Genomic DNA, 26,659 nt, shown 5'->3' with positions numbered 1-26,659 from the left:
TTCCTCTTTCTCTTCCTCCTCCTCCTCCTCCTCCTTCTTCTTCTCTCCTCTCTCTCTCTCTCTCTCTCTCTCTCTCTCTCTCTCTCTCTCTCTCTCTCTCTCTCTCTCTCTCTCATTTGAGACAGGGTCTCCCTACATAGTTTTGGTCTCAGAACTCACTCTGTAGACCAGGCTGGCCTTGAACTCACAGAGATCTGCCTGCCTCTGCCTCCCTAATGCTGGAATTGAAGGTGTGCGCCACCATGCCTGGCTCCCCCCAGTAAAATTTAATGCCTACACAAAGCTAAATGATTATTAATACAAATAGTTAAATATTTAATAATATATCTTCATATACCCTTCTCTCTCTCTCTCTCTCTCTCTCTCTCTCTCTCTCCAAGGTCTCATGTAGCCCAGGTCACTCTTAAATGCACTATGTAGTTAAAAGTAACCTCCAACTTCTGATCCTCCCTCCACCATCTCCAGAATGCAGTGACTATGGGATCATAGCTGTGCACCACCACTCCTGGTTTATACTTGTGCTGGGGATCCAACACAGTGCTTATAGCATGATAGGCCAGCATTCCGCCAAATGGGCTACATTCCCCAGCCCCTGAATCCTTTCTGATACATGAAATTTTATCTTTGTCAGATCCTTTTTACTTGTAAAATATATGTAGCATAAAATACGTCATTCTAAACATTTAAAATATACAGGCCAGTGGCACTAAGTACATTCACATTGTTGCTATTATTGCCATTCATTACTAGAGGGTTTTAAAAAATGAAAAAGAAAAAAACAAGAAAATATTTTTTTTAATTCTCAGATAGATTTGGGGTGGGGTGGGGGGAACATCTGCCAAAAATTTATGTAACTATCAAAATTGCAGAGCCGGGTAATTCAGACACAACTAAAGAAATCGGTCCCCCAGAAAAGTGTCTTTAATCCAGCAGAGAGGCAAAGCTATAGACAAGTGTAAGGACCAAGGAGGCTTAGCATTCATAAACTTGGAATCACACTGAAACGGAAAAAACGTAAGCACGGAATCGTATATCCTGCAAATCTATTTCTTCAAGGAGTGAAAAGACGACATTTTGAAAATAGAGAAAACAGACTTCATCTCCAACAGACTAAGAAATTCCTAACAGATGCAAACTAAGATTTTGGAAATTCTGAGATGCAGCAAGAAGAGGAAGTTTTCCAGCGTATTCAACCCAAACCCTTGAGCATCTTACTAAAACTCATGCTGGCGAGAGGCGGTTCTTTCATTCCCAACAGCACCTGCCAGGAGCACTTCCACCTCTGGGCACATGCCTGAAAGGACTAGAATCAGGGATTCAAGCAGGTACAATATCGTCCACAGCACCATCACGCACAGTGTCCAACAGGAGAAAACTGCCCAATGTCCAGAATGGATGAGTGGATATGAAAGTGTGGTATATAGCATGCTGGAATATTTTCAGACTTTACCAATATTATTTAACCTTAATAAAATTTAGAAACATCCCGTAACATAATGAACCTTGAAGGCACTGTGCTGAATGAAGTCACCCAATCATCTATCAAGGACAGATGGCTTATTGTTCCTCTTTATGAGGCATCTTAAGTGTTCAGATTCACAGAGAGAGACAAAAAACAAAACAAAACAACAACAAACAAACAAAAAAAAAAAAACGTGGTGGTTTATGGGGCCTGAGGGGAAGGAATGGGGCATAACTATGAAATTGCTCCAAGGTGTTAGCTTGGGATTCGATCTTCCTGTAAGAGACTGAATGGTAAGGCTGACTATCCAGTTTTTTCCGCCTCTGGCCATTATCATGCAATGGAGTGATAAAATACAGGCATCTTTTGTCTACTTTAAATTCCTTTTTAAATTTAATATTACATGTATGAGTACTTTGTCTGCATGTATGTCTGTAACCACATACATGCCTGGTGCCCACAGAGAACACAAGAGGATGTCAGATCCCCTGGAATTGGTGTTAAATACAGTTGTGCGCCACCATGTGGGCACTGAGAATCAAGTCTGGGTTCTCTGGAACAGCAACCACTACTCTTAACTGATGAGCCATCTCTCCAGCCCCTACCTAAGATTCTTTTTTTTTACTTATTATTTATCTTGAGACAAGGTTTTGCTATGTAGCCTTAGCGGGCCTGGAACTCCTATGTACACCAGGCTGGTCCTAGAGGTCTGCCTAATTCTGCCTCCTGAATGTGGGGATTAAAAACGTGCACCACCACTCCTGTTAGCCAACACTCTGACACTCCAGAGTATCTGCTTATCAGGACCATGAATCGGAGTATTTGCATGCAGGAGGTATCATGCAAGGGAAAGAGTGGGAAGCCCTAAGTTGAACCTATCTGGGCTACGGACCCCACAATGGCAGTAGCCCTAGGCAGGGCCAGCACACCTGGCCTGATTGCGGTGCCCTGGGAGAGCTCTAGAGCCTTCCAGCTCCACAGAGCAGTTCGCAGAGCAGACAAGTCCCTACCTTGTGAGTAGTGACTTGAGCAGGAATTCAGAGAGGGGCCCTTCAGTGCATGGCTGCATGTCTCACGCCTTCCCCAGCCTCCTGCACCACAGGCGGACTTATACAGCCCAGAGGCATTTGTGAAAAATAAGCTAGCTTGGGCTTCGGGGGAGGGCAGCTTAGTGGTTAAAGCTCTCCTCATGCAAGCATGAGGACCTGAGTTCAAATCCCCACAACGCAAGAGAAATTGGGGACAGTCGCCCATTTCTGTCATCCCAGTATTCCTACAGTAAGATGAAAAGGCAGAGACCGGAGAATCCTGGGACACCCACAGGCTAGCTAGCGTTGTGCATACAGCAGAGAACAACACCTCAACCAAGGTGGAAGATGAGGCCAAACACCTGAGGTTGTCCTCTGTCCTCTGTCCTCCATACGCACACACACCATTACATGCACCCCACCCCCACATACATGGACATGCACACACTTAAATAAATTTTAAAAATGAATAAATAAGCCAAGCATGGTCGCAGTACTTAATCTAGAGGCAGAGGCAGATGGCTCTCTGTAAATTTGAGGTCAGCCTGGTCTATTATAGCAAGTTTGAGACCAGCCAGGGCCACACAGAGAGACCATGTCTCAATAAAACAAAATTTTTTAAATAAATAAATAAATGTGGGCTAGCTTGGTGGAGTAGAACCAGGTTCTAAGCTATTTCCATACTTACTTGGCTAAGGTACTTAAACTGTAAATGTTTGGGATTCCTTGTCTATAGAAAGTTAAATAAGGTTGATCTGAGATTAATGAAGCCAGCATGTGTACCTGGCCCAAGGCAAGCCTTATTCGAAGCATTACCCAGGATCTTAGGAGAGCTGAGTCTAAGACCATAAAATGCCCATCCTGCCTTCAGCCCAACACGGTTCCAAGAGAGACTGGGCTGTTGTGGGGAGCCGATTGTGCGTCCCTGGATGGTGAGGTCTCCTTTGGGGGCATACCCAATGCCCAGTTATTCCTAAGGTGGAAGCAGCTCAAGGCAGGTGCACAGAAAAGAACAGCCTCAGGTTTTCAGTTGCCCCACCCCAGGGGGGCGGGACCGCAGAAGTGCCCTTTGCCTTTAAGAAGGAAGTTGTTCAGTCACTCATTCAAAGTAGGGGGAGCGACCTGGAAAGCGGAATTGGAAATTCGGGGCCTGGCCCTCCGCGTCCAATAAATCACGCTCTTCGCGGGTCCTGTCTTGCTCTCAGCCCACACCCCGAGCGGTAGGCATCGTCCGGCTCTTTCTCTGCACCTAACTCCAGGCACCCGCTAGCTCCTGATGTCTTCTGCCAAGTTACCGTGAGTGAGGCGTGAGGGATGGATCCTCAGTCCCCGGCACACCCACACAGGACACCCCGGGACAGGCTGAGGACGCCTTAGCGGAGGCAGGGGACTAAGCTGGGGGCCTGGGGGCCCGCGGGGGGAGGCTGACACGCTGCCCACGCGCAGTCGCGGGGCTTGGGAGACAGGATGCGCTGACGTGGGGGTGGGCACCCTATTGGACGAGAACCTTTTCTCAGGCCCTGTGGTGCCTCGGCCTCTCTCGTGCCCTGTGAAGAACTGAAGAACCCGAAGTTTGTGGGCAAAGGCGGGTTCGGTGCCGTGTTCCGGGCACAACACAGAACATGGGGCTATGATGTGGCAGTCAAGATCGTGAACTTGTGAGTGTAGGCAGGATCTGATCCGGGGGCCCGAGGGGGCGGGGAGAGGAGAGGTCTTCCAGGGTCCGTCCCAACTGTGGCTCCCTGTCGGAGTGTAGGGAGGCGATATCCAGGGAGGTGAAGGCCATGACGAAACTGCGTAACCAGCACGTGCTGCTCCTGCTGGGGGTCACCGAGAACCTTGAGTGGGACTACGTGTCTGGGCCGGCTCTGGTGACAAGATTCATGGAGAACGGCTCCCTCTCAGGACTGCTGCAGCCCATGTGCCCTCGGCCCTGGCCGCTCCTCTGCCGCCTGTTGCAGGAAGTGGTGCTGGGGATGTGTTACCTGCACAGCTTGGACCCAGTGCTCCTGCACCGGGACCTCAAACCCTCCAATGTCCTGCTGGACCCAGAGCTCCATGCCAAGGTCAGCTCATCTACACCCTCGTGCAAGCTTGGGAGCCATGTTGAATACCCTCGGTCTGTCCCTCTGAATACAAGACTACCCAGGTCAACTGGGAATTTTATCTCTAGCCATACCAGGGACAAAGGCCCTCCTCACCCACCTGGGTCAGTTCCACAGACCTATTCCACAAAGCCCCCATGGACCCAGGCTGACTTATCCCAGAAACTCTGACATACCTAGACCTAGGCCTGCCCATCAGCAACTTAGATCTCTTCCCGGAGGTCTCATTGACTCTACCTTTCCCTCTGGTCCTCCATACATACCATCTTCAAAAAGCTGAGGCTGCATCCGCTGGAGGAGACAGAGGGAAAATTCTGGAGAATCTCTGGCCTGCTTCATCTGATACCCCCCTCTTCCTTTCCTTTACAGATAGCAGATTTTGGCCTGTCCACATTTCAGGGAGGGTCACAGTCAGGATCAGGATCCAGGTCCAGGGATCCAGGGGGTACCCTAGCTTACTTGGCCCCAGAGCTATTGGTTGATGTTAACTGGAAGGCGTCCACAGCCAGCGACGTCTACAGGTAAAGCTATCCACCCGCGAACATTCCAAATGTCTACGCTTTTCAAGGGTGTGATATGGGAAAGGGGTCTCACCAGGGGCCAGCTAAGCCTCCACTGTGTGTCTGTGCAGCTTCGGGATCCTCATGTGGGCCGTACTGACTGGAAGAGAAGCCGAGTGTAAGACTACACAGACTCTGACACACTTACCCTAGGTGCTCTCCCTTCCGCCCTTACCTACTGAGACTGCCCTCTTCCTGCCTCACCTTCCTTGGATGACACCTGCTGCTGCCTCTGTCCATGATTTGTCTCCTCCCATCATGAATTCCTTGTGTTATCACTCTCCCCCACTCCAGTGGTAGACCATACATCACTGGTTCATGGCGCAGTCTGTGAAAGGCAGAATCGACCCCCCTTGACAGAGGTGCCTCCATCTAGCCCTGAGACTCCTGGCTTGGAAGTACTGAAGGAGTTAATGGTGCGTTGCTGGCGTTCTGAGCCCAAGGACAGGCCGTCCTTCCAGGGTGAGACGGCTGCTTCTCTAGCAACTAGGATAGACTTGGGTCTTCTGCAGGAAGCTTTCCCCCAGGAAAGTTCTGCTCATATACAACTCACTCTGTTGCCTTTCAGATTGCCGACCAAAAACCAATAAAACCTACATCCTGGTCCAGGACAAGGTAGATGATGCTGTCTCTGAGGTTAGTTTCCAAAACCACCTTCCCATCCAGGAGCTTTTCAGGGATGGCAGGTGGCCCCCTTGACCATCCAATGTATCTTCACTGGCCACCGTTCTTTAATCCTTGACCATCATTCCTGCCCACCCAATCTACCCCAGAGTCTCCAGGTAACAGATTAGAGACTAAGAAAATATTCCCTGACTCTGGCTCCCTTAACTCGTCTCTGTACAGGTAAAGCGATATCTGTCTCAGCACAGAAACAGCAACAGCAAGTTGTCTGCCCTAGAGCCAGGCCAGAGAACTGCAGAAATGGATGGCCCGGGGGAAGCCAGGGTTTCTGAAATGTTGGACTGCCTGCATCTGGAGGGGGGTGTCAGACCAGTTCCTGAGAAAGGCATCAGCCTTACTGAAAGGAGAGGAGCAGGGGCAGAGCCGACTGGGCATGCCACAACAGCGGTGACATCTTCAGATACGGTGGCTGGAACTCCCCACATTCCACGTACTTTGCCCTCCAGAGGCCCAACACCCAGCCCAAACTTTACTGAGACTCCAGGTCCTCACCCCCAAAGGAATCAGGTGAGACATCATTGGCAAGGCTAGGGTATGCCCCCTTACCATGGAACACTTAGGGTTGAGGGTACACAGTGATTGATGTGCCTCTTGAATAGAAAGCCTGAGAACTCTGTGCTGTTTGCAGGGAGATCAAAGACATCACACCGCCTGGACCTCCTGGGTCCCAGAGCCAAATGCAGCAGCAGGTACCCCTCTTCCCCTGCTCAACTTTTCATCACCTTCTTCCTCAACACCTTTATATAGAATTGAGTTACCTCGGGGCGGCAGGGGGCGGGGGAGAAAGGACTAGAGATCATCCGACCCAATCTTTGTCATTTAATACATAAGGAACTGGACACCCACTAGGTGAGGATCCCACTGAGGTCACATAACAAAGCTTGGATTTGCCCCCGGATCTGCTGACTCTCCCCAGCACCAGAACCATGACCCTTCACAGTTCCTTTATTGCTAAGGCAGTTCAGAGGGTCTTCCATCGAAGACACCCAAATAGCAGACACTGTTCCTCCCGAGCTTCTTCTATGAGACCTACTCTGGAGAGGTACAGCTTGGTCTCTAGCAGGCTGAGACCCTGCATTTGCACTCCCCAGGGTGAACACAAGGTGCCGCTGCCCCTCTCCCCAAAAGTTCTTGTTAAACTCCTCCAACTACTGAACCCTCCCACCTCCCACCTCCTTTTCTCTTAAAGGGACACCATCTGTTACCATCACCAACTGTTTTGGAGTGCAAATTGGAAAAAATAACTACATGGCAGTACCACCAAGAACTGCTTTGCCCAAGAAGAGCCCAGCACAGTGCGGCAGGGGTAGGGGCTGGTAGCCCCTCCACAAGCAGATTTCAGAAAGTACCTCAAGAGCCTGGAGCCTGTAATGCCAGTATAATTATAATGGAAATTAAGGCACTTTGTAAGCCTCCTGGAATGGCTAAGACAATCATCGCCACTTCCTGTGGTCCACAATACTCTTTGAGAGCATTAAGTCCTACACCCAAACTGACTTTTGACCTATGTCCCAAAAGTCAATAAATACAATATGTTAACTGTGAGTGAGTCTGAGGTGTCCATGTGGGAGCAGGGATAGGCAGCCAGGAGGAGCTGGCTACCGGGAAGAAGGAGATGGTGCTGCCGCCTGGCGGAAGCAGGAAGAGGGGCCCTGGGGACTAGTTATGGGCAACCTCTTGGCATATAAGGTCAGGGTCCAGCTGGTGGCAGGAAGGGATAGCAGAGCCTTGGCTCTCTGGTACTCCAGTCTCAGGGTGGAGCGCTTCCTCCAGCGCTCTGGACTGACGCCACCCTAAGCCTGACCTGACAGGATAGAAGTGTGGCCTCGCCACTCCCCATTTCTCCTTGATTTTGAGCACTGGGCTTTGGGGCCCTGGAGAAGGAGGATGCCTCTAGAAATTCAAAGGTGCCCCACGCTCTCTAGACCATCCATCCTCCCACGGCACAGACTTCATGCACTTTGCTTTCTAGGCATGGAGTATTTTTGATTCTCTGCGTCCAAAAGTTAGTAAATACGTCCAGCAAAGAGAAGCACCAACCCAAGGAGCTAGAGATGGCTGAAGTTTGGATAGTTCACACTTGGCCACACCGTTGGGGGGTTGGGGAGGGTGACCAAAAGTGGAAGGGAAATGCCACATCTGTCCTCACCCACACCCCAGCCCCAGCTGGTATCGGGACAGCTCTCCTCCCAGCATCCTCCCAGGCATCACTTCCAGCCTCCCCAGCCTCTCCTTCTCCACATACTGTATCTTTATCTTGATACATCTCTCTCGGTCCTCCTCATTACCTCGTGTTTCTCCCACAGCCCACATGCTCTTCATCGAAGAAAGAGGGAAGGTGGTGGTTAGAACACACAATCTGAGCATGGGAAGTAGCCAGGGTAGTCCGGCTAGGCACGGGAAGGGGCCGGACTCTAGCGTGGGGAAGTGGGAGGGGGCCTTGGCGCCAGAGGGAAGCGCCAGTCGCCCTGCCGCGAGGGTGAGTGGCAGCCTGCCTACCCAGGCTCCCTCCCCGGGGCCTAGCTTTGCTGAGGGGGCTTCAGGAGCTTGGCACAAAGCAGTGAGTTGATGGGTAAGAGGAGATTCTGGGGCCCCTTCTCATCAGACCCGACTCCTGTCCCTCTGGTGAGATTTTTTGCTAGGGCACTACCACGGTCCGATTTGTGGGAAAGATCCAGAAGTCCTGTCACATCCAGCTGGGACCCCTTTGGGAGAGCGCCTGGCAGGGAACCCTACTGCTTCGGAATGCTTAGAGGCTTGGGTCGGAGTGGCTCCGCAGAGGAAGAAAAGCGGGCTTATTAACTCAGTGCCCTGCCGTCCCCAGGCCAGGGGCTCCGGGCTGGGGCGGGGGAGACCATGGCCCGTCTCTTCGGTCCCCGGCCGCCCCCCAGCGAAGATCTCTTCTACGAGACCTACTACAGCCTGAGCCAACAGTACCCACTGCTCCTGCTGCTCCTGGTCATCGTGCTGTGCACGCTCGTGGCTCTGCCAGCCGTCGCCTGGGCCAGCGGCAGGGTGAGATGGGAGCCTGCTCTAGGCAGGGGCAGCCTCGGGCTGGGGATCTTTGAAGGACTGGGATTTGCGAGGGGGGGGGGAGGTCCCTTAGTTAATAATGTCTTTGCTGGGAACCGGAAAAGAAGCACTGAACCTCATCATGAATTGTTGTGACTCTGGGCACATGTGACCAAGCCCCGGTCTCTCTAGGCTTGTTCTCTGGGTCTATACCGGGAGGAGAGTGAGTTCCGGATGCATCTCACTATGTTCTACTGGTTCTACGGCAAATCCAACACCGGAGTTTCCAGCTCTCCAGGGAGGAAACTCTACTCATGTCCCTGGGGGAATTCATTTCCTGACGTTTTCTCTCCGTTTAGGGAATGTGGGGCTCTTAGTTGTGCCCCCAGACTTCCAAAATGCAGTTTTCATCCACTGTGGTTTAGCTGCCCTTCCCCCTCCCCTCCAAAAAAAAAAAAAAATTCGCTTTCATGTTGGGAAAGGGTTCTTCAATCCCAAATCTGGAAATATTCTGGTCCGGGTTTTCCTTCCACTCTTTGGAGGCAAGGTGGGAATAAGGATTGAGTACAGTTATCCTTGAGTACCCCAAGTCCAGAAAGCAGTGGGAACAAGGGGTAGGGGTAGTAACAGGACTTCTAGACTAGAGGAAAGGCAGGTATCCAGATATCAGCGCTCAGGTGGCAAGGAGCTGCAGAACCCTGGGCTGCCTGGGTAAACATTGTGAAGTTCAGCGCCATGGTTTCAGAGGGGAGGATTGTCCTCAGCAAGTTAGCCATTTAGGGGACATTCACTCCGAATGCCACGCACATGCTGTACAGGTCCCCTTTAACAGACAAGACCTGTGGGAATAGCCAGGCAAATCTGGAATCCCAGCACTGGGGAGATACAGTGAGTTGGTGGCCAGTCCAAGCTACCTGAGACCCCGCCTCAAAACTGGAAAAAGAAACAAAAGAGGGTGGGAGGGTTAGGTTGAACCATGAGAAATGATGAACTTCATAGGTGAAACCGGTAGAATTTCAGCAGATCCTTATGGTTCGGCCTGATGCTGGCCTGCTGTGTACTTCGTTTATTTAGTTGTTTTTGATTTGGGGGGGTTTTTGGTTTTGGGGGTTTTGTTTTTGGTGTGTGTGTGTGTGTGTGTGTGTGTGTGTGTGTGTGTGTGTGTTGTACATGAGTGCACTTGCGTGGAGGTCAAAAGACAACTCAAAGGAATGAGTTCTCTTCTCTCACCATGTGAATTCTGGGAAACAAACCAGATCATCAGGTTTGGTGGCAAGCACCCCTACCCACTGTGCCATCTCACCAGCCCTATTTTCTTTTTGTGCCTGTGTTTAAGACATTCTACAGAACTGGACTGGAGGGCATCTACCCTGCTCCCTCTCACCTTGCCAAAACTCCAAAGCACCTCATCTCAGTCTTGCTTCCTACATCCTTTCTCTACAGGAACTGACCTCAGACCCGAGCTTCCTGACAACTGTGCTGTGTGCTTTGGGTGGCTTCTCTCTGCTCTTGGGGCTGGCTTCCCGAGAGCAGCAACTGCAGCGCTGGACTCGACCTCTTTCTGGCCTCATCTGGGCCTCACTGCTGGCTCTAGGCCACGGATTCCTGTTCACTGGGGGTGTGGTGAGCGCCTGGGACCAGGTGAGGAGAATGACAGCCCAGGGGCCAGAGAATAGGGACCTCAAAGTCAGGCCCTGTGTAGCGAAGCCAGGCCTTCAGCTTACCACACCCTTCTCCAGGTGTCTTTTTTCCTCTTCATCATCTTCACCGTGTACGCCATGCTGCCCTTGGGCATGCGGGAGGCTGCTGGTGCAGGTCTTATGTCGTCACTGTCACATCTGCTGGTCCTTGGACTGTACCTTGGGTGGCAGCCTGACTCACGGAGGGCTCTGCTACCACAGGTAAAACCGCAACAGTAACTGGGTGGTGGCGCACGCCTTTAATCCCAGCCCTTGGGAGGCAGAGGCAGCCTGGTCTACAAAGTGAGTTCCAGGATAGCCAGGCTCAGGACACAGAGAAACCGTGTCTTGGAAAAAAAACAAATGAACAAAAAAGCAGGAGTGAAGTAACGTTCCACAGCTGGCTCAGCTGCTTGATAAAAATCCTCTGAGCTGAGCTGAGCTGGGACTTCAAGGCAGGGCTCAAGCCTAAGTGACCTCTTGGAGCTGGTACATCCGTGCATCATGCCTGCCTTTACCTTTTGCCTTTACCGGAAGAGGGCCCTGTAGCCTAGGGGGAAATCAGCCATTTTTCTCTCACAGGTACAGAAGTAAAAAGTGGAAAATGTGATTGGAACTTGAGTAGTTGCTTGTAGGTGGAATGGGCCCAGGAGGTGAATGTGGTGGAATAGTATTCTCAGAGAGGAAATAAACATGCCAGACATCTGGACCTAAGTGGCCAGATTAGCCCAGCAGCCAAGAGTCTACAGCAGAAAGCATAGAGGAGGAAAGGGACCACCAGCTCTCTCCCGTGGATGTCATAGTGTGACACCAATTGTCCTGAGATACTTAGGTCCCTCACTGGACAGCCAGGCTCCCCTCATCCTGTTCTTAGAACCAACTTGAGCTACACAGATTGACTCTCCTAGCCCCACTGGGCGGTGTACTTTCCGAGCCTGGTCTTTACCCACAGTTGGCAGCAAATGCAGTGTTGTTCGTGTGTGGAAACGTGGTGGGAGCATACCACAAGGCCCTGATGGAGCGAGCACTGCGTGCCACGTTCCGGGAGGCTCTCAGATCGCTGCACTCACGCCGGAGGCTGGACACTGAGAAAAAGCATCAGGTCAGTAGGACCTAAGAGACAGGAAGAGGACTACAGCTCAGCAGGAGCAGCTTTTTACCACCTTCATATGGGGTGGGTTTGGGTAGTCCGTTTGCCTTTCTCCAGTATTTCCTCTTATATGGAATGTGACTACCGCCCACCCCTGGAAGATTGTTGCTAGATTCAAATTGAAGCCCAGTGAGATAGATGAGGGTAAGACCCTTGCTGGACAAGCCTGAAGACGTGAGTTCAAATCCTGGAACCTAAGTAAAGGTAGCTGGAGATAACTGACTCCACATAGCTGTCTTCTGGCCTCCACCCACACACTGTGACACATGTGCCCACATACACATGCATCATGCACTAATAATAAAATTAAATTTTAGCAGGTATAGTGGCACACACCTTTAATCCTTGCTCTTGGGAGGCAGAGGCAGACATATAGCTGTGAGTTCGAGGCCACCCTGGTTTAGATAGTGAGTTCCAGGCCAGCCAGGGCTACATAGTAAGATACTGTCTCAAAATAAGAATAATAAATTCGGGGCGGTGGTGGCGCATGCCTTTAATCCCAGTACTCGGGAGGCAGAGGCAGGTGGATTTCTGTGAGTTCAAGGCCTGCTTCAGCTACCAAGTGAGTTCCAGGAAAGGCACAAAGCTACACAGAGAAACCCTGTCTCAAAAAAAAAAAAAAAAAATTTATTGAAGGAAGATTTCAAATTTAGGTGTTGATACTGTGTCCAACTGAGTCCAAGATGATGGAGTCCTGCTGGGTGGACTGGGGAGCACACCAGTGGGTAGATGTAATGTGTGGGAGCCTGAGTAGTTTGCAGGGCTGAGGCTCTTAGTGATAGGGCACAGGAGAGTAGGGCATCACCACAGGGACTCTCTCCAGGAGCACCTCCTTTTGTCCATCCTGCCTGCCTACCTGGCCCGAGAGATGAAGGCAGAGATCATGGCCAGGCTGCAGACTGGACAGAGGTCACGGCCAGAGAACACAAACAACTTTCACAGCCTGTATGTCAAGAGGCACCAAGGAGTCAGGTATGAGGGAAGAAGCTGGAGGGGAGGGAGCCTGGGTTGCAGCCGTGGCCCCATTAACACAGTCCACCCTGTGCAGTGTGCTGTATGCAGACATCGTGGGCTTCACCAGGCTGGCCAGCGAGTGCTCCCCTAAAGAGCTGATCCTCATGCTCAATGAGTTGTTTGGCAAGTTCGACCAAATTGCCAAGGTCAGAGGGGTTTCCCTCCCCACCCAGGGGCCCTCAAATACCACATGCTGGGGAGCACCCACCTTCTAAGAAGTCTGACATTACAGGCCAAGCTCCCAGATACTGCAGTAGAAGTAGGAACCACTCACAAACGATCCCATTCAGGAAATTGTCACCATCCCCAAGAGACCTCTGTACAGACATCCCTAGCATAATGCCTTTGAGTATGTGCAGAAATTTTCAGGCATTCTGACCTTGGGAGGCCCTTCCAGAAAAAATTCTTGCTTTCAACAACTCAGCTTAGCACCTAATCAGACATGATGGATACATCCTAGCTTGGAGTCTGCCTCCATGTCCCTCAATCCTGACACTATTATCATGGGCTGATATGAATGTCCCACACATATACCAAAACTGAGGAGGACCACAGACACTCCAGACCTTGATTATTCCTTCTGATAAAGACGTTGCAGGAGGGACCTCAGTCAGCCACGTTTCAAGGGAGGCCATAGATCTGACCTAGACACTCCCAACCTCAGAAGTTCTTCAGGAATGCCACAGCTGCCCCCCACCTTTCCCAACTCCCTCCTACCCCTCTGGCCTCTAACCAGGTTCCTCCACACACCCACACACATACTCCCAGGAGCACGAATGCATGCGGATCAAGATCCTGGGAGACTGTTACTACTGTGTCTCCGGGCTGCCACTGTCACTACCAGATCATGCCATCAACTGCGTGCGCATGGGACTGGACATGTGCCGGGCCATCAGGTCAGCTTGGGTGTGTGAGCAGGAGAAATTCAGAGAAACAGATGGGAGGGGATGTGGGAGGCAAGGTGGCAGAGAAGAGGAGGAGCTTGGCAGGACTAAGCTTGTCCCACACTCGGCTCAGGAAACTTCGGGTAGCCACCGGTGTGGACATCAACATGCGTGTGGGTGTGCACTCGGGCAGTGTGCTCTGTGGAGTCATTGGGTTACAGAAGTGGCAGTATGATGTCTGGTCCCATGATGTCACATTGGCCAACCACATGGAAGCTGGCGGTGTTCCAGGGTAAGACGTGGAGCCTGGGGCAGCTATAGCAAAAGGCCAGTTGAATCCCTCACATGCTACTTACTACCCTGTTCACAGTCCCTAAGACAAGTTCAGGGAGATTCTGGGGTGTCTGGAGGCACTCCCTACACCATGGGGGCCTTTCTTGAAGTCACGGCTCTGGGAATGGTCTTTGAAAGAAATTAAAGGTTGAGAGGCCTTCCCTCCTGACTTCACTGCTCCCTCCTTCCAGACGCGTGCACATCACAGGGGCCACCCTGGCCCTGCTGGCAGGGGCTTATGCTGTGGAGAGTGCAGACTTGGAACACCGAGACCCGTACCTTCGGGAGCTAGGCGAACCTACATACCTGGTCGTCGATCCTCGGGTAAAAGCCCAGCTTGGACCCCACAGACTGGACAAGCAAACCACCTAGTCAGCAAGACCAGTCTTTCCTTCTATGCCAGAAATTGAGTTGCTATGCTGTGATGTGGGACAAGCCTATAAGGGGTGTGGGAGAGTGGAGAAATACCTCATTTTCACTTCAGACTTTCCAGGCTGAAGAGGAAGACGAGAAGGGCACTGCAAAAGGATTACTGTCTTCTCTGGAGGGCCACGAGATGCGTCCATCACTACTGATGACTCGTTATCTGGAGTCTTGGGGTGCAGCCAAGCCTTTCGCCCACCTAAGCCACGTTGACAGTCCCGTATCCACCTCCACCCCGCTCCCGGTACGTATACCTCTGCCATAAAACCCTGCGCTTGGGGAAAAAACAACCTTCACGAGGTTCCACTCCCAGCCTCCCCTCACCCCCGGTGAATCATTTGGTAATGTGTGACAGCCCTGAACTTCCTGGTTGCCATAATCAGTGGTTCAGACCTTTCCTTGCCCTCCCTTCCAGCTCACCTCAGAGATAACAAAAGATCCCCATAGACACCATACCCATTGCACCCCAACCCTCCCTTCCCCTGGCATCCAAAGGAAATAGCTAAACCCCACTTCCTCCTGACTTGGCACACCCATCCCACCAGCACATGCCTCTCTCAAGGCGCATAACTACAATTGCATACTTTCTTTCATCCTTCCCCAAGTTAAGTGGTGGGCAATCTGGGTTTTGCCTCTACTCCTCAGCACTCAGACACAAGGACAATGAGGTGACAGGAAACATTGCTCATGGCCTTGAAGAGTTAAGACTGTGAGCAAGCAAGGTTGTGGCAGAGGGGAAGAGGTGGGCTTACAACTTATCTGGGTGAAGCTAGGGAAGGGCCTGTTACTGCTGGACCTATATATAAGACTTAGCAGTAACCTGTGGCCCACCCATAGTGAAGGCTCTCGAATCTTCTCAGGGTCGGTGCTCCGTACGGGGGCCAGGTCATGTTCCTAAAGGCATGTATTTCAGCCTCTCTCCCCGATCCTCCTCTTTCCCAAATCTGCCCCACACTCCAGCCGCCTTTCTGAAGCTCTCCCACAAGTGTCGGACACGCCTGGTTGGATTTTTGAGGTGCCTTCGGAGACCTCGTGTTCGATCCCCTCTCCTTCCTTTTCGATCCAGCAGAAACAGTGCTAGAGATCCGGAAGCAGTGGGGACGAGGGACACATTGGCCCCAGTAGCTCTAGGAAGGATTCTAAATGCCAGTCTAGTGAAGGGAGAGGTCACAGGGGTTAAGTGAGCCGGAGGAAGAGAAAGTAAAGCACCAGGAGCCCACGCCCTGCTGCAAAGGGAAGCCTCCACGGTGCAAAAGAAGCACTGCCTGGAGTCTGCCGCAAGCCCAAGGACCAGGAGACAACCTTGGGTACAATCTTGTAACGGAAGGCCCCCAGAGTGTTATTGTGAAGGCTAAGCGTCTGAGTAGTGGGATGAGCACAGCTTGTTCGAGGGCGCCTCTTGATTGGAGCAGGGCCCCATCAGCCCAGAAACTGGCCCCTGAAGACTCAAGAACTCAGTCAAATATTAGTAATTCCCAACATGACTATTCTTCCTCCCTCCCTCCCATCCTCCCTCCCTCCTTCTCTCCTCCTTTCCCTCCCTATCTCATGTATCCTAAACTGGCTTTGAACTCACTAAGTAGCCGAGGATGTCCTTGGAGTTTCTGATCTCCACCTCCATCTCCCAAGTGGCCCACTATACCTAGTTTTTGTTGTTGTTGTTGTTGTTTGTTTGTTTGTTTTGGTTTTTGGTTTTTTCGAGACAGGGTTTCTCTGTAGCTTTTGGAGGCTGGCCTCAAACTCAGAGATCCACCTGCTTCTGCCTCCCGAGTGCTGGGATTACAGGTGTGCACTGCCACCACCACCACCCAGCTATACCTAGTTTTGTATGATCCTGGGGATCAAACCCAGGACTGCATGTATTCTAGGCAAACATCTGCTTACTCTTTAAAAAAAAAAAAAAAAAAAAAAAAAAAGATTTATTTATTATGTACACCTGCATGTATGTCTGCGGGCCAGAAGGGGGCACCAGATCTCACTACAGATGACTGTGAGTCATCACGTGGTTGCTGGGAATTGAACTCAGGACCTCTGGAAGAGCGGCCAGTGCTCTTAAAATCTAAGCCATCTCTCCAGCCCTGCACCTGCTTACTCTTAACATCGTGGAACTGTGGAGTGGTAGAGCAGTATTTGTGCTGAAATGTTCCACCCATACATGAATCTTATCACTGTTGTTTGAGACAAGACCTCACTATATAGCCCAGCTGGAAGCAATCTTCCTGCCTCAGCCTCCTGGGTGCTGGAATTATATGCTACCATACCTACCTATCCCTCATATTTTTTTAAATGTTATCTGTGTCAGGCACTAGAATAGTTCTTGAAAAGACAGAAATGAGTAGGTATTTTCCCCCTACTTTCATGTAACTTAAGGCATAAGGGAGCAGGTTGGCAAAAGCTAAGTCTGGACATATATGCACACCTAGGCCCCATATCTAGAATCTACCATCCCCCCCATACCTTATTCTCCCCCTTCTCCTTCTCCTATAGTCCCAGTTTCTATTTGTGATCTTGTTTCCATCAAGTGGATCAAGCAGGGTAGGAAAAGATGCTCAACATACCTCTTGCACTAGTCTGAGGGGCACAGAACACCACTTTCTGCCCCCAGTAATGGCTCTTTTATACCTGGCCATTTTTATGACTTTGTATGTGTTGTGTGTGCCTTCTGGTGAAGTCAAGAATGACTAGATGACTATAATCTAACTGAATTCCCTTCTTTTTCTTCCTTCTCCTACCTCGTTACCTACCTTGACCAGCTAGCTCTCTCTCAGCACAGCATAGCTGACCTCACAAAAGGTCAGAGAGGGGGTCAATATTTTCTTCAGAGTCCCTCCACTTCAAGCCAATGAATTTGTTAGCATTCGGGGGCAATGCGAAAGTCCTTGCCTTTAGAATCTACACTCTTTTTAAATTTTAGATTGATTTATTTATTTTATGTATGCATGCCCTATCTGCATATATGACTTTATGCCAGAAGAGGGCATCAGATCCCACTATAGGTGGTTGTGAGCCACCCCGTGGTTGCTGGGAATTGAACTCAGCACCTCTGGAAAAGGTCCAGCCCCTAGAACCTGTAGTCTTCAAGGAGACACAGAACTAACAGCCACCTCAATATAGAGAAGATAAAGGGTTGCCCAGTTAAGGGATGTTCTCCAAGAGGAAGCAAAGGCTTTAAAGTCTATAGAGTTAGGAGGAAATAGAGTTTGAAATGATCCTTCCTGGGGAAGCAGAGTTTCATACAGGATGGGATGGAGGCCATTGGAAGCAGAAGAAACAGCCAGATCAGGGGCACACAGTCAAGAACATATGTAGAAAGTTCTATCAGGTTTACAGTCCGTCTTCATGAAGAGGGGATATTCACCACAGCCCCATCATGTGCTTTTTGACAGGAGAAGGCCTTCAGCCCCCAGTGGAGCCTGGACCGGTGAGGAGACCTCATCTTTGACAGGGGGGCACGCTGGGTGAATCCTGCCTAGGGGACTGCTCTGCACTTTTGAGGTCCTTTGTGGTAACAGGCTTGGCTATCACTGTGCAGGAGTCGCACCCCTCGGGGACTAGATGATGAACTGGACACTGGGGATGCCAAGTTCTTCCAGGTCATTGAGCAACTCAACTCTCAGAAGTACGAACACCAGCGGGCAGCGGGCTGGAGGCCCTGAGGCGGTGTGGTGGAGAAGGGTAGCGCTCCTCTGAGGGTCTGGAGGGCAGTGAGGAGCTATCCTCAAGAAGGACCCCCGTGAGCGCCTCTCCCCACCCCACTCACCTCCATCCTCTCTGGTGCTCACCTCCTCCTGCCTCACACCAGACAGTGGAAGCAGTCGAAGGACTTCAACCTCCTGACGCTGTACTTCAGAGAGAAGGAGATGGAGAAACAGGTGAGGTGGAGAACGGAGCACCCAAAGGTTTCCCGGCCCTGGCCCTTGCCCCTGGGAAGGTTTGGGACTTCTGTCGCTGCCTGTCTTTCCCAGGTATGCATAGTTTTGGACCCTAGGATGAGGGGATTGTGCCTCCCTAGGAAAGTCAGGCCAGGTGTCATGGTACAAGCCTGTAAACCTAGCACTTGGGAAGCGGAGGCAGAAGGACCAGGAGTTCAAGGTTATCATGGGCTACATAGTGTGTCTGAGGCCAATCCAGGTTACGTGACAAAAGAAAAAGAAAAAAATGTCATCTGTAGATTGGGTTATTCTGGTAGGTAGTGGGGATATCTCCTGGAAAAAAGGGTGGGGGCTACATAGATGAACTAGAGGTGGAGAGTGAGGCTGGGGGCCCACCTCCTGCCTGGGGCTGATACCTTCCCAGCCATGGTTGGTACCGATACCCCCCCCCCCCCCCCCCCCCTACCCCCCCCACCCCCGTCTCCATCTATCCCTCTGCCTCCAGTACCGGCTCTCTGCACTCCCTGCCTTCAAATACTACGCGGCCTGCACCTTCCTGGTTTTTCTGTCCATCTTCACTATCCAGATGCTGGTGACAAACAGGTGAGTCACACCAGGCAGCAGCAGCGCTGGCTCTTCTATGTGGAGCCCTTTGCCCTTCCTGACCCCTGACCCACACTCTCTTCTTCTGGCACCTTCACCCTTCAGTCACTCACCCACATCCTCCGGAGATAATCACAGTCCTCATCTTAATGCGCATCCTGGGGGGGGGGGGCTGGTGGTGTAGCTGAGTGGGAGAGAGTGGCATCCATTTCCCGAGGCCCTAGGTTCAGCCGTCAGTGCTGAAAGAGAAAATAGTGTACATCCAGACGGCTTTCAATCACCTCTATCTTTGGACAGTAACAACATCTCCACGAAGGACACTGTATTCTCATCGACAAGCCCGACTCTCACAGCAAATGACTGAGTTGTAATATAGGCTCTCAAGCCTGGGCCACTACTTTGAAGACTGAGGTCTCGTTCAGCATTCAGAGGTTAAAGAGTTTCAGCCCAGAGGCTGACTGATTCAGCCATGGCCACTCTTAGGGATCCTCGGACCCCTTCAGTGTTGTCCCAACTTTATCAGGGCCTGTTGGACTGCTCTTGACCTACCTCAGACCCCACCAGCAGCCCCTCTGGATCCCTGAGACTAAGCCCCTCTCCCAAGCCCTGTCTCCCAACCAGACGGCAGGCACAGCCCCTCACGCCAGAGCTCATTCTGACCCTTCAAAGCCACCCTCTTGTCTTCTCGTAGGCCCCCAGCTCTGGCCATCACCTATAGCATCGCTTTCCTCCTCTTCCTTCTCCTCCTCTTCATCTGCTTCTCAGAGCACCTGACGGTGAGAGGTCTGGGGGTGGGGGTGTCAAGCTGGAGCCTTAGCTGCGCCCTGGCCTGAAGAAGGAGTCCCAGCCCCGCAGCTAAGACAACTGTTCTCCTTCCACAGAAGTGTGTCCAGAAAGGTCCCAAAATGTTGCACTGGCTGCCTGCACTGTCTGTCCTGGTGGCCACACGGCCAGGACTTCGAGTAGCCTTGGGTACCGCCACTATCCTCCTGGTGTTCACCATGGCCATCGCCAGCCTGGTGAGGACAAAGGGGGCTTCTGTCTACCACCATCAGGCAGACTGGCCCTGTCGGGTTGAAAGGGAATCCCTGGATATGGAATGACAGCTGAAGAAGAAAGACCAAAGGATGATGGGATGTGTGTGTGTGTGTGTGTGTGTGTGTGTGTGTGTGTGTGTGTGTCCTACTTCCCAGGCATAATCATTGTTTACACCTTGTTGAATGTCCTATCTTTTTCCTCTTAGGCATACATCATTTTTAGCTTACTTGGCTGAAGTGTCCAGAATTTATAATTGTTCCTTGAATTCAATAGGAATCACCACCCCCACCCCCCAGCCAAATTAAAAAGAGAGAGAAGGAGGGTAGCCGAGAGAGGTTAAGCAGTTGGCAAGAGCTGACATTGATTTGATGACATACTAGTATTCATGACATTTCTCACAGCCCTCCAGCCAGTAAGAACCCATCTGAAGCTCTCTCACCGTTCAGAAGTAGAATTTGCCCCTTTATAGGAGTCTGGCTTCAACCCATCCCTAGCTCAGGTGCAGCCCGGCGGCTGAAGCCTCCCTTGGACCCAAGGAGTTTACCTGCCCTCAGCCCATCTCCCTCTGCAGATCTTCTTGCCCGTGTCGTCAGACTGCCTTCTCCTGGCTTCCAATGCATCTTCTGTGGCTTTCAATGCGTCCTGGGAGCTACCAGGATCCCTGCCTCTCATCAGCATCCCAGTGAGTGTTTCTGTGCAGCCCTGGATCTCCTTCCCCAAACCCTTCCTCATCCAAGGCGGTCACAGCCAGTGTCTGTTTTCATGGGTGACATCCCAGTTTGCCCGATAAGCCCCATGCCCTGGGAGAACAGGAGCCCTGGGCATTCTCCCAGCACTATCTAGGGGAGACATCTGACCGCTTTGCCCCGCCCCACAGTACTCCATGCATTGCTGCGTGCTGGGTTCCCTTTCCTGCTCCCTTTTTCTGCATCTGAGCTTCGAACTGAAACTGCTGTTGCTTCTGCTGTGGCTGGTGGCATCTTGTTCCCTGTTTCTGCACTCCCACGCCTGGCTGTCCGACTGTCTTGTCGCCCACCTTTATCAGAGCCCTTTGGACTCCAGGTATGTACTGTCACAGGACACATCTGCTCAAGCCCTCAGGAGCGTGACTGAGACAGGACACAGAGCTGCCCTTGCCTCACAGATTCAAAGCACCCACAAGGCAAAAGGGGAGGGGTGCTGGGGGCTCTTGGGGCACTGGGAGCAAGAAGGAGGCATCGGGAAGGGGCAGACAGGAAACCATCTTGATTCTGATCTCGCAGGCCAGGGGTGCTGAAGGAACCCAAGCTGATGGGAGCTATCTACTTCTTCATCTTCTTCTTCACGCTCCTTGTCCTGGCTCGGCAGGTACATCTCTCAGCCCCGTCCCGGGGCCTCCCTGTGAATGGCTGAGGCTGGGTTCATATTGTTAACTTGTCTGTCTCATCTCCAGGGCTGAGTCCAAGTAATACTTGGCCATTGGAAACTCCCAAGAGAGTGTTCCGACTCTATTTCTTACTTCTTCGCTCTCTAAATCCCTCACATTCTCACCATTACCACACATACATACACACACACACACACACACAATCCCAAATCTAAGAAGAAGAAAAAAGTCTGCTTCTAGTCCTATAGATCCTAACTTGAAATAGATCTTAAAAGCTATCTTTCTCCAGGACGGTTCTACCTTGAACCTTGTCTCTAAGCTGGATGTGGGTGTTGGGGGCACTGCTCTATCACCCTAGAATGAGTATTACTGCCGCCTGGACTTCCTGTGGAAGAAGAAGCTGAGACGGGAGCAGGAAGAAACAGAGACGATGGAGAACCTGACCCGGCTCCTCCTGGAGAATGTACTCCCGGCACACGTGGCTCCCCAGTTCATCGGCCAGAACCGGCGCAATGAGGTGACTCCCAACCCCACACTCCAGAGGCCCAGGTGCCACTGGGACTGAGCTTGGGTGAAACTCTTGGGTCTTACCCCACACTTTCTGGGGTCCCTAAACAGTGGGTCAGGTAGTCACCTAAGCCCCTGCCTTGTCAGAGCATAATCTTGGGCTTGGTCCTTAGTGGCCACAAAATTTGTGCTTCAAGTTTTTGTTTCAAAGGAACATCTTTTGGACTAATATCTCAGTGGTAGAGCTTGCCTACCATGCAGGAGGCCCATGGCTGGGGGTGTAGGGCAGGGTGGGGGGGTGGGGGGGGGAAGGCAATCATCGTTCCAAATCATGGCCATATCACATTTTCAGAAGCCCTAGTCAAATGGTGGTGGGAACTGTCTGAAGAGCAGGTCACCCATCCCTCTAGCTCTACAATATCCAGTATGGTAGCTGACAGTCACATGTGTCTATTCAAACAAATTTTAATTAATTAAAATAAAAATTTAGGGGCTAGGGATTTAGCTCAGTGGTAGAGCACTTGCCTAGCAAGCACAAGGCCCTGGGTTCGGTCCTCAGCTTCAAAAATTAAATTAAAATAAAAATAAATAAAAAATAAAAATTTAGTTCTCTGGGGCTCAGGGGTTAAAGAATGCCTCACAACCTGGAACACACATAAAGGTGGAAGGAGAGAACTAACTCCTGAAGGTTGTCCTCATCTGAGCTCTACACACATGCTGCAGCATGTGTGCACACACGTACACACACGTACACACACGTATACACACGTACACACACGTACACACACGTACACACACGTATACACACACACACACACACACACACACACACATACACACACACACACCAATAAACTTACCTATTTAAAAAATTAATTCCAGGGCTGGAGAGATGGCTCAGTGGTTAAGAGCACTGTCTGCTCTTCCAGAGGACCCAGGTACAATTCCCAGCACCCACATGGCTGCTCACAACTGTCTGTAACTCCAGTTTCAGGGGATCTGACATCCATGGCAAAAACACCAATGTACATCAAATAGAAATAAACACATTTTTTAATTAATTCCAAAGAAGTAAACAGGGCCATTTTGCTCCCTTCTCTTCACACCCTGAGCTGTAGCTGCTCTCGGGCTCACCCCTCTTCAAACTTACTCCCTTGGGCGAGTCATGAAGCTGCCGGCCCGGGAGCTATGCGTCTCAACCCTCCTCCTGCTCACAGGACCTCTACCACCAGTCCTACGAATGTGTTTGTGTCCTCTTTGCTTCGGTCCCGGACTTTAAGGAATTCTATTCTGAATCTAACATCAACCATGAGGGGTTGGAGTGTCTGCGTCTGCTCAATGAGATCATTGCTGATTTTGACGAGGTGACTCCAAGACCCTGCGTCCTGAATTCTGGATTCCCCCATCAGCTTTTCCTGTCATTTTGCTCTCCTGACCATCCAGCCAAGCCCAGTCCCCAACCTCTCCAACCCCCCTGTCCACTGAGCTTGCTCCCTTCATCGTACATGGCCAACCATCTCCTTCCCACCACCACCTCCAGCTCTACAGCCTGGCGGGTTAGCTTACAAAGGCCTGGGGCAGGCTCTGGAGAAGGGATGGTGAACGTCTTCCCTCTACAGCTGCTCTCCAAGCCAAAGTTCAGTGGAGTAGAGAAGATCAAAACTATCGGCAGTACCTACATGGCAGCCACAGGCTTAAATGCCACCTCTGGGCAGGATGCACAACAGGTATGGCAACCCTTTCCTGTCAGTCCTCCCCTGCGCTTCCATTGGTGGGCTTCTGCAAGAGTTGGACTTATTTCTGTGCCCATCATGGTGGGTGGACCCGTTTACCAGGATGCTGATCGAAGTTGCAGCCATCTGGGTACCATGGTGGAATTTGCAGTGGCCCTGGGATCTAAGCTGGATATCATCAACAAGCACTCATTCAACAACTTCCGCCTGCGCGTGGGTGAGGACCTCCTTTGCTGGGGCAATGTGGTACCTCCTCTCCCCTCTCTGAGACCTTCATTAGCTGCTCTCCAGCTCATCCCTGGACAACCCCCCAACCCCCAGACTTACTCTCTTGGCTGAAGCATAAAGCTGCTAGTCTAAGAGCTGAGAGAGGCGCCCTGCCCTTCCCTAATCTACTCTCTTATAAAACCACCTGACCTTCCATCTCCCTTAATCTCCTTCTTCAAAGCCTGCCCCCATCAAAGTCGCTCATTACCACATTTCTTACCAGGGTTGAACCACGGACCAGTAGTGGCAGGAGTGATTGGGGCGCAGAAGCCACAATATGACATCTGGGGGAACACAGTGAATGTGGCCAGCCGCATGGAGAGTACAGGAGTTCTTGGCAAGATCCAGGTGAGAGATCTACATTGGAGGCACAGGGGAGGGGGCACGGATAAGGCTACCCTCCACTCCCTTACCCCTCCTCCAACTGCAGGTGACCGAGGAGACAGCGAGGGTCCTGCAGTCCCTTGGTTACACATGCTACAGCCGGGGTGTCATCAAGGTCAAAGGCAAAGGGGAGCTCCGTACTTACTTCCTGAACACAGACCTCACGAGAACTGGGTCTCCCTCTGCACCCTAGGTGCTTCAATCTACAGCCCTCCTCTACAATCTTCAATAAAATGTCTACGGGGCATCTGAAGCCCGGTGGGAATCACCCCCTCTTTCCTCAATGGCACAGTTTCTTCCCGAGCTGTGTTTCTAGACTCCTTCTGGGATATCTTGTTTTACAGGGTGGGAGTGGGGGGGAGTGGCTTCTGAGAGACGGCAGGTACCGATGCACAGAATTCTGGAAGATGGGATCTGATGCTCCGGTCCTTGGGAGGTGGAGAGAAGGGAACCATCTCCCAGGACTCTCCTCAGAGGATGTTAGGTTTACACCATCAAGGATGGTTACCACGAACTTCTGGGAAGACACTTCACAAGAACCGGTCCCCTGAGTCATGACTCTGGAGGGATGGGGGCCACACAGTGAATTCTTTTAGGAGTCAGCAGTACGTTTTTTCCAAGTGGGATCTGTAGATCCCCTATTTCAGAATTAGGAGTGTAGGGCTATATCTACTCAAATGTTCTTTCCAAAACTGTAAACCACAGGGAACTAAAGAACTGTTGACAGGGACCAATAAACATCCCCCAACGCACCACAATATACACCCCATTCACAGGCTTGACCTGATTTCAGACGTTAGTTTTAATCATAAAGCTGCTGGCAGAAGCCAGGCCCGAGCACGCTGACTGTTTGCCCTGACGCGCCCCACCCCGCCCTCTTTTCCGCTTGAGCCCAGCCCCCAGCCCACTGTCCTCCAGGTACAGAAGTGGGTCAGGCCAGAGTTAAGGAACGTCTTTGCACCCAGCCTACAGCAGTTCACGTCGCTCAGGACGGGGTGGAGGAGGTCATCAAGTTGTCAGAGGGGCCTTCCTCAGGACTGGCGGGTGTGGCCTTCTGGGTCTGGCCCAGGGTGCCCCTGCGGCGGGAGCTACTGTACCCTTCCGAGCCAGTGGCCTCCAGCAGCTTGACCACGAAGCCCGCGCCGGCCGAGCGCAGCAAGCCGCCGCCCGCGCACGCGTACAGCACCGGGTTCACGCTGCTGCTCAGGAAGGCCAGCGCGATGAGCACGTTGCGGGCCAGCTGCAGACGCCGCCCCACGGAGTCGTTCTTGTCCCAGCCCGCCAGCGCCCGGCCGGCTTCCACCAGGTTCACCAGGTGGTAAGGCAGCCAGAAGGCGGCGAAGGCCAGGATGATGAGCACCACCAGGCGGCCGGTGCGGCGACTGCGGCGGAAGCGCCGAGCCTGCAGCCTGCGTCCGATGTCAGAGTAGCTGGCCACCACCGCCAGGAAGGGCAGCAGGAAGCCCGTGGTGGTTTCGAAGAGCAGGTGGAAGGCACTATGCCCGTCGCTAGGGTAATCCGAACGGCAGACCAGAGTCCTGTTGTACCGTTTTACTGTACGGTACGCAAGGACCGGTGCGGCCAGCAGAAAAGACACCACCCAGATGCTTAACAACACCCATCGGGCAATCGTCTTAGTGCGCACCTTCTGGGACACAAAGGGGCGAGCCACTGCCAGTGAGCGGTCCAGACTCATAATGGTGATAAGCAGGACGCTGGCATACATGCTTACTCCACAAATAAAGTGGCAGAGGCGGCAACCGGTCACTCTAAAACTCCAGGTGCCTTGAGACAGGGCGTGTAGGAAAAAGGGAGCAGTGAGCAGCACAGCCAAGTCAGCCAGAGCCAAGTTCAGCACCAGCAAGGCCGTGACGGAGCGCTTCTGCATCCTTTTCAAGATGCTCCACACCACAAAACTATTGCCGGGAAGCCCCACAGCCAGGGCCACAGACAGTAGGGCAATGGGCAGAGACAGAGACATGCCACCAGGAGAGGAAGGTGCTGCAGGAGATGTAGTATTTGGAGCCATCAAAAGGACCTGGAGAGTAGAAAGTGGGCATGCCCATAAGGAGAAAGCCAAGGGATTCTTGGCATCTCGTCCCTTTAGCATGAGTACTCTCATCTCCAAAATCAGAAGTTTCCGAGGTACCTCCAAATATATACAGGGCCATCACTGTCAACCTCATTGTCTTAAAGGGACCTGGATGAAGAGAAAGACTAATTTCTTAACTGGGTGATGGGGCCCCTTCTTTGCCACAGACCCAGTTGCAAAAGACACAGAACAACAACTGCCTTTTCAAACAGAGCCTGTCACCCTCTTTCCCTTAAGAGACCCCGGAACCCAGCACCAGACTGGGAGACTTTCCCCTCCACTGCTGCGTCCTGTGAAAGGCTAGCTCTTCTGTCTCCTGAGAGGCCTCTATCCACTTAGCCCTGCGGCTTTCTCCAGTCACCTACCCACTCTCTCTAGAGCTGACCAGCATGTACCAGGAAGAACTTGGACAGGGAGGGGTTAATGGACAGGCCCTGAGGACAGGTCCCTTTGCAGTGGTCAG

The 26,659-nt window shown here is 51.8% G+C and overlaps 3 protein-coding genes across 4 annotated transcripts; 2 read left to right on the top strand and 1 right to left on the bottom strand.

The window, feature by feature from the left end:
• Nucleotides 1-3,647: 3,647 nt before the first annotated feature.
• On the top strand, nt 3,648-7,202 carry Ripk3 (receptor interacting serine/threonine kinase 3). Its single transcript, XM_036199842.1, has 10 exons — nt 3,648-3,786; nt 4,008-4,148; nt 4,247-4,556; nt 4,965-5,116; nt 5,227-5,273; nt 5,450-5,617; nt 5,724-5,791; nt 6,002-6,346; nt 6,468-6,528; nt 7,029-7,202. The coding sequence occupies exons 1-10, from the start codon at nt 3,767-3,769 to the stop codon at nt 7,157-7,159; spliced, it is 1,443 nt and encodes a 480-aa protein (XP_036055735.1). The 5' UTR covers nt 3,648-3,766; the 3' UTR covers nt 7,160-7,202.
• Nucleotides 7,203-8,317: 1,115 nt separating this feature from the next.
• Nucleotides 8,318-24,342, top strand: Adcy4 (adenylate cyclase 4). Its single transcript, XM_036198562.1, has 26 exons — nt 8,318-8,411; nt 8,664-8,854; nt 10,295-10,492; nt 10,591-10,752; nt 11,483-11,632; nt 12,504-12,652; nt 12,729-12,840; nt 13,463-13,590; nt 13,712-13,870; nt 14,103-14,235; nt 14,405-14,578; nt 17,721-17,755; nt 17,867-17,953; nt 18,137-18,206; nt 18,712-18,809; nt 19,501-19,585; nt 19,691-19,828; nt 20,419-20,529; nt 20,725-20,909; nt 21,110-21,194; nt 21,572-21,730; nt 22,938-23,084; nt 23,340-23,447; nt 23,556-23,670; nt 23,944-24,068; nt 24,151-24,342. Exons 1-26 carry the CDS (start codon nt 8,408-8,410, stop codon nt 24,295-24,297), a joined length of 3,255 nt encoding a protein of 1,084 aa, XP_036054455.1. The 5' UTR covers nt 8,318-8,407; the 3' UTR covers nt 24,298-24,342.
• Ltb4r (leukotriene B4 receptor) lies at nt 19,204-26,136 on the bottom strand. 2 transcript variants are annotated; one of them, XM_036198565.1, is made up of 2 exons: nt 25,097-26,133; nt 19,204-19,222 (listed from the first exon to the last, which is right to left on the bottom strand). In XM_036198565.1, the coding sequence occupies exons 1-2, from the start codon at nt 26,131-26,133 to the stop codon at nt 19,204-19,206; spliced, it is 1,056 nt and encodes a 351-aa protein (XP_036054458.1). The 2 variants fall into 2 exon arrangements, with proteins under 2 accessions (XP_036054458.1, XP_036054457.1); XM_036198564.1 differs by lacking the exon at nt 19,204-19,222 and having other exon boundaries at nt 24,896-26,136.
• Nucleotides 26,137-26,659: the final 523 nt, after the last annotated feature.

This window comes from Onychomys torridus, chromosome 9 (assembly GCF_903995425.1).
Source record: "Onychomys torridus chromosome 9, mOncTor1.1, whole genome shotgun sequence".
Classification (NCBI taxonomy): Eukaryota; Metazoa; Chordata; class Mammalia; order Rodentia; family Cricetidae; genus Onychomys; species Onychomys torridus.
Note: the sequence above shows the minus strand (reverse complement) of the source record. Positions and strands in the feature narration are given on the sequence as shown.

What these genes read in the sequence shown, in the direction of transcription:
- Ripk3 (XM_036199842.1), top strand. Translation starts at nt 3,767, where the DNA reads ATGTCTTCTGCCAAGTTACC. An exon ending in GCAGTCAAGATCGTGAACTT is followed by an intron (nt 4,149 to 4,246) that starts GTGAGTGTAGGC and finishes GTCGGAGTGTAG; the next exon opens with GGAGGCGATATCCAGGGAGG. An exon ending in ACAGCCAGCGACGTCTACAG is followed by an intron (nt 5,117 to 5,226) that starts GTAAAGCTATCC and finishes GTGTCTGTGCAG; the next exon opens with CTTCGGGATCCTCATGTGGG.
- Ltb4r (XM_036198565.1), bottom strand. Translation starts at nt 26,133, where the DNA reads ATGGCTCCAAATACTACATCTCCTGCAGCACCTTCCTCTCCTGGTGGC.
- Adcy4 (XM_036198562.1), top strand. An exon ending in AGTTCGACCAAATTGCCAAG is followed by an intron (nt 12,841 to 13,462) that starts GTCAGAGGGGTT and finishes ACATACTCCCAG; the next exon opens with GAGCACGAATGCATGCGGAT. An exon ending in GCTTCTCAGAGCACCTGACG is followed by an intron (nt 19,586 to 19,690) that starts GTGAGAGGTCTG and finishes CTCCTTCCACAG; the next exon opens with AAGTGTGTCCAGAAAGGTCC.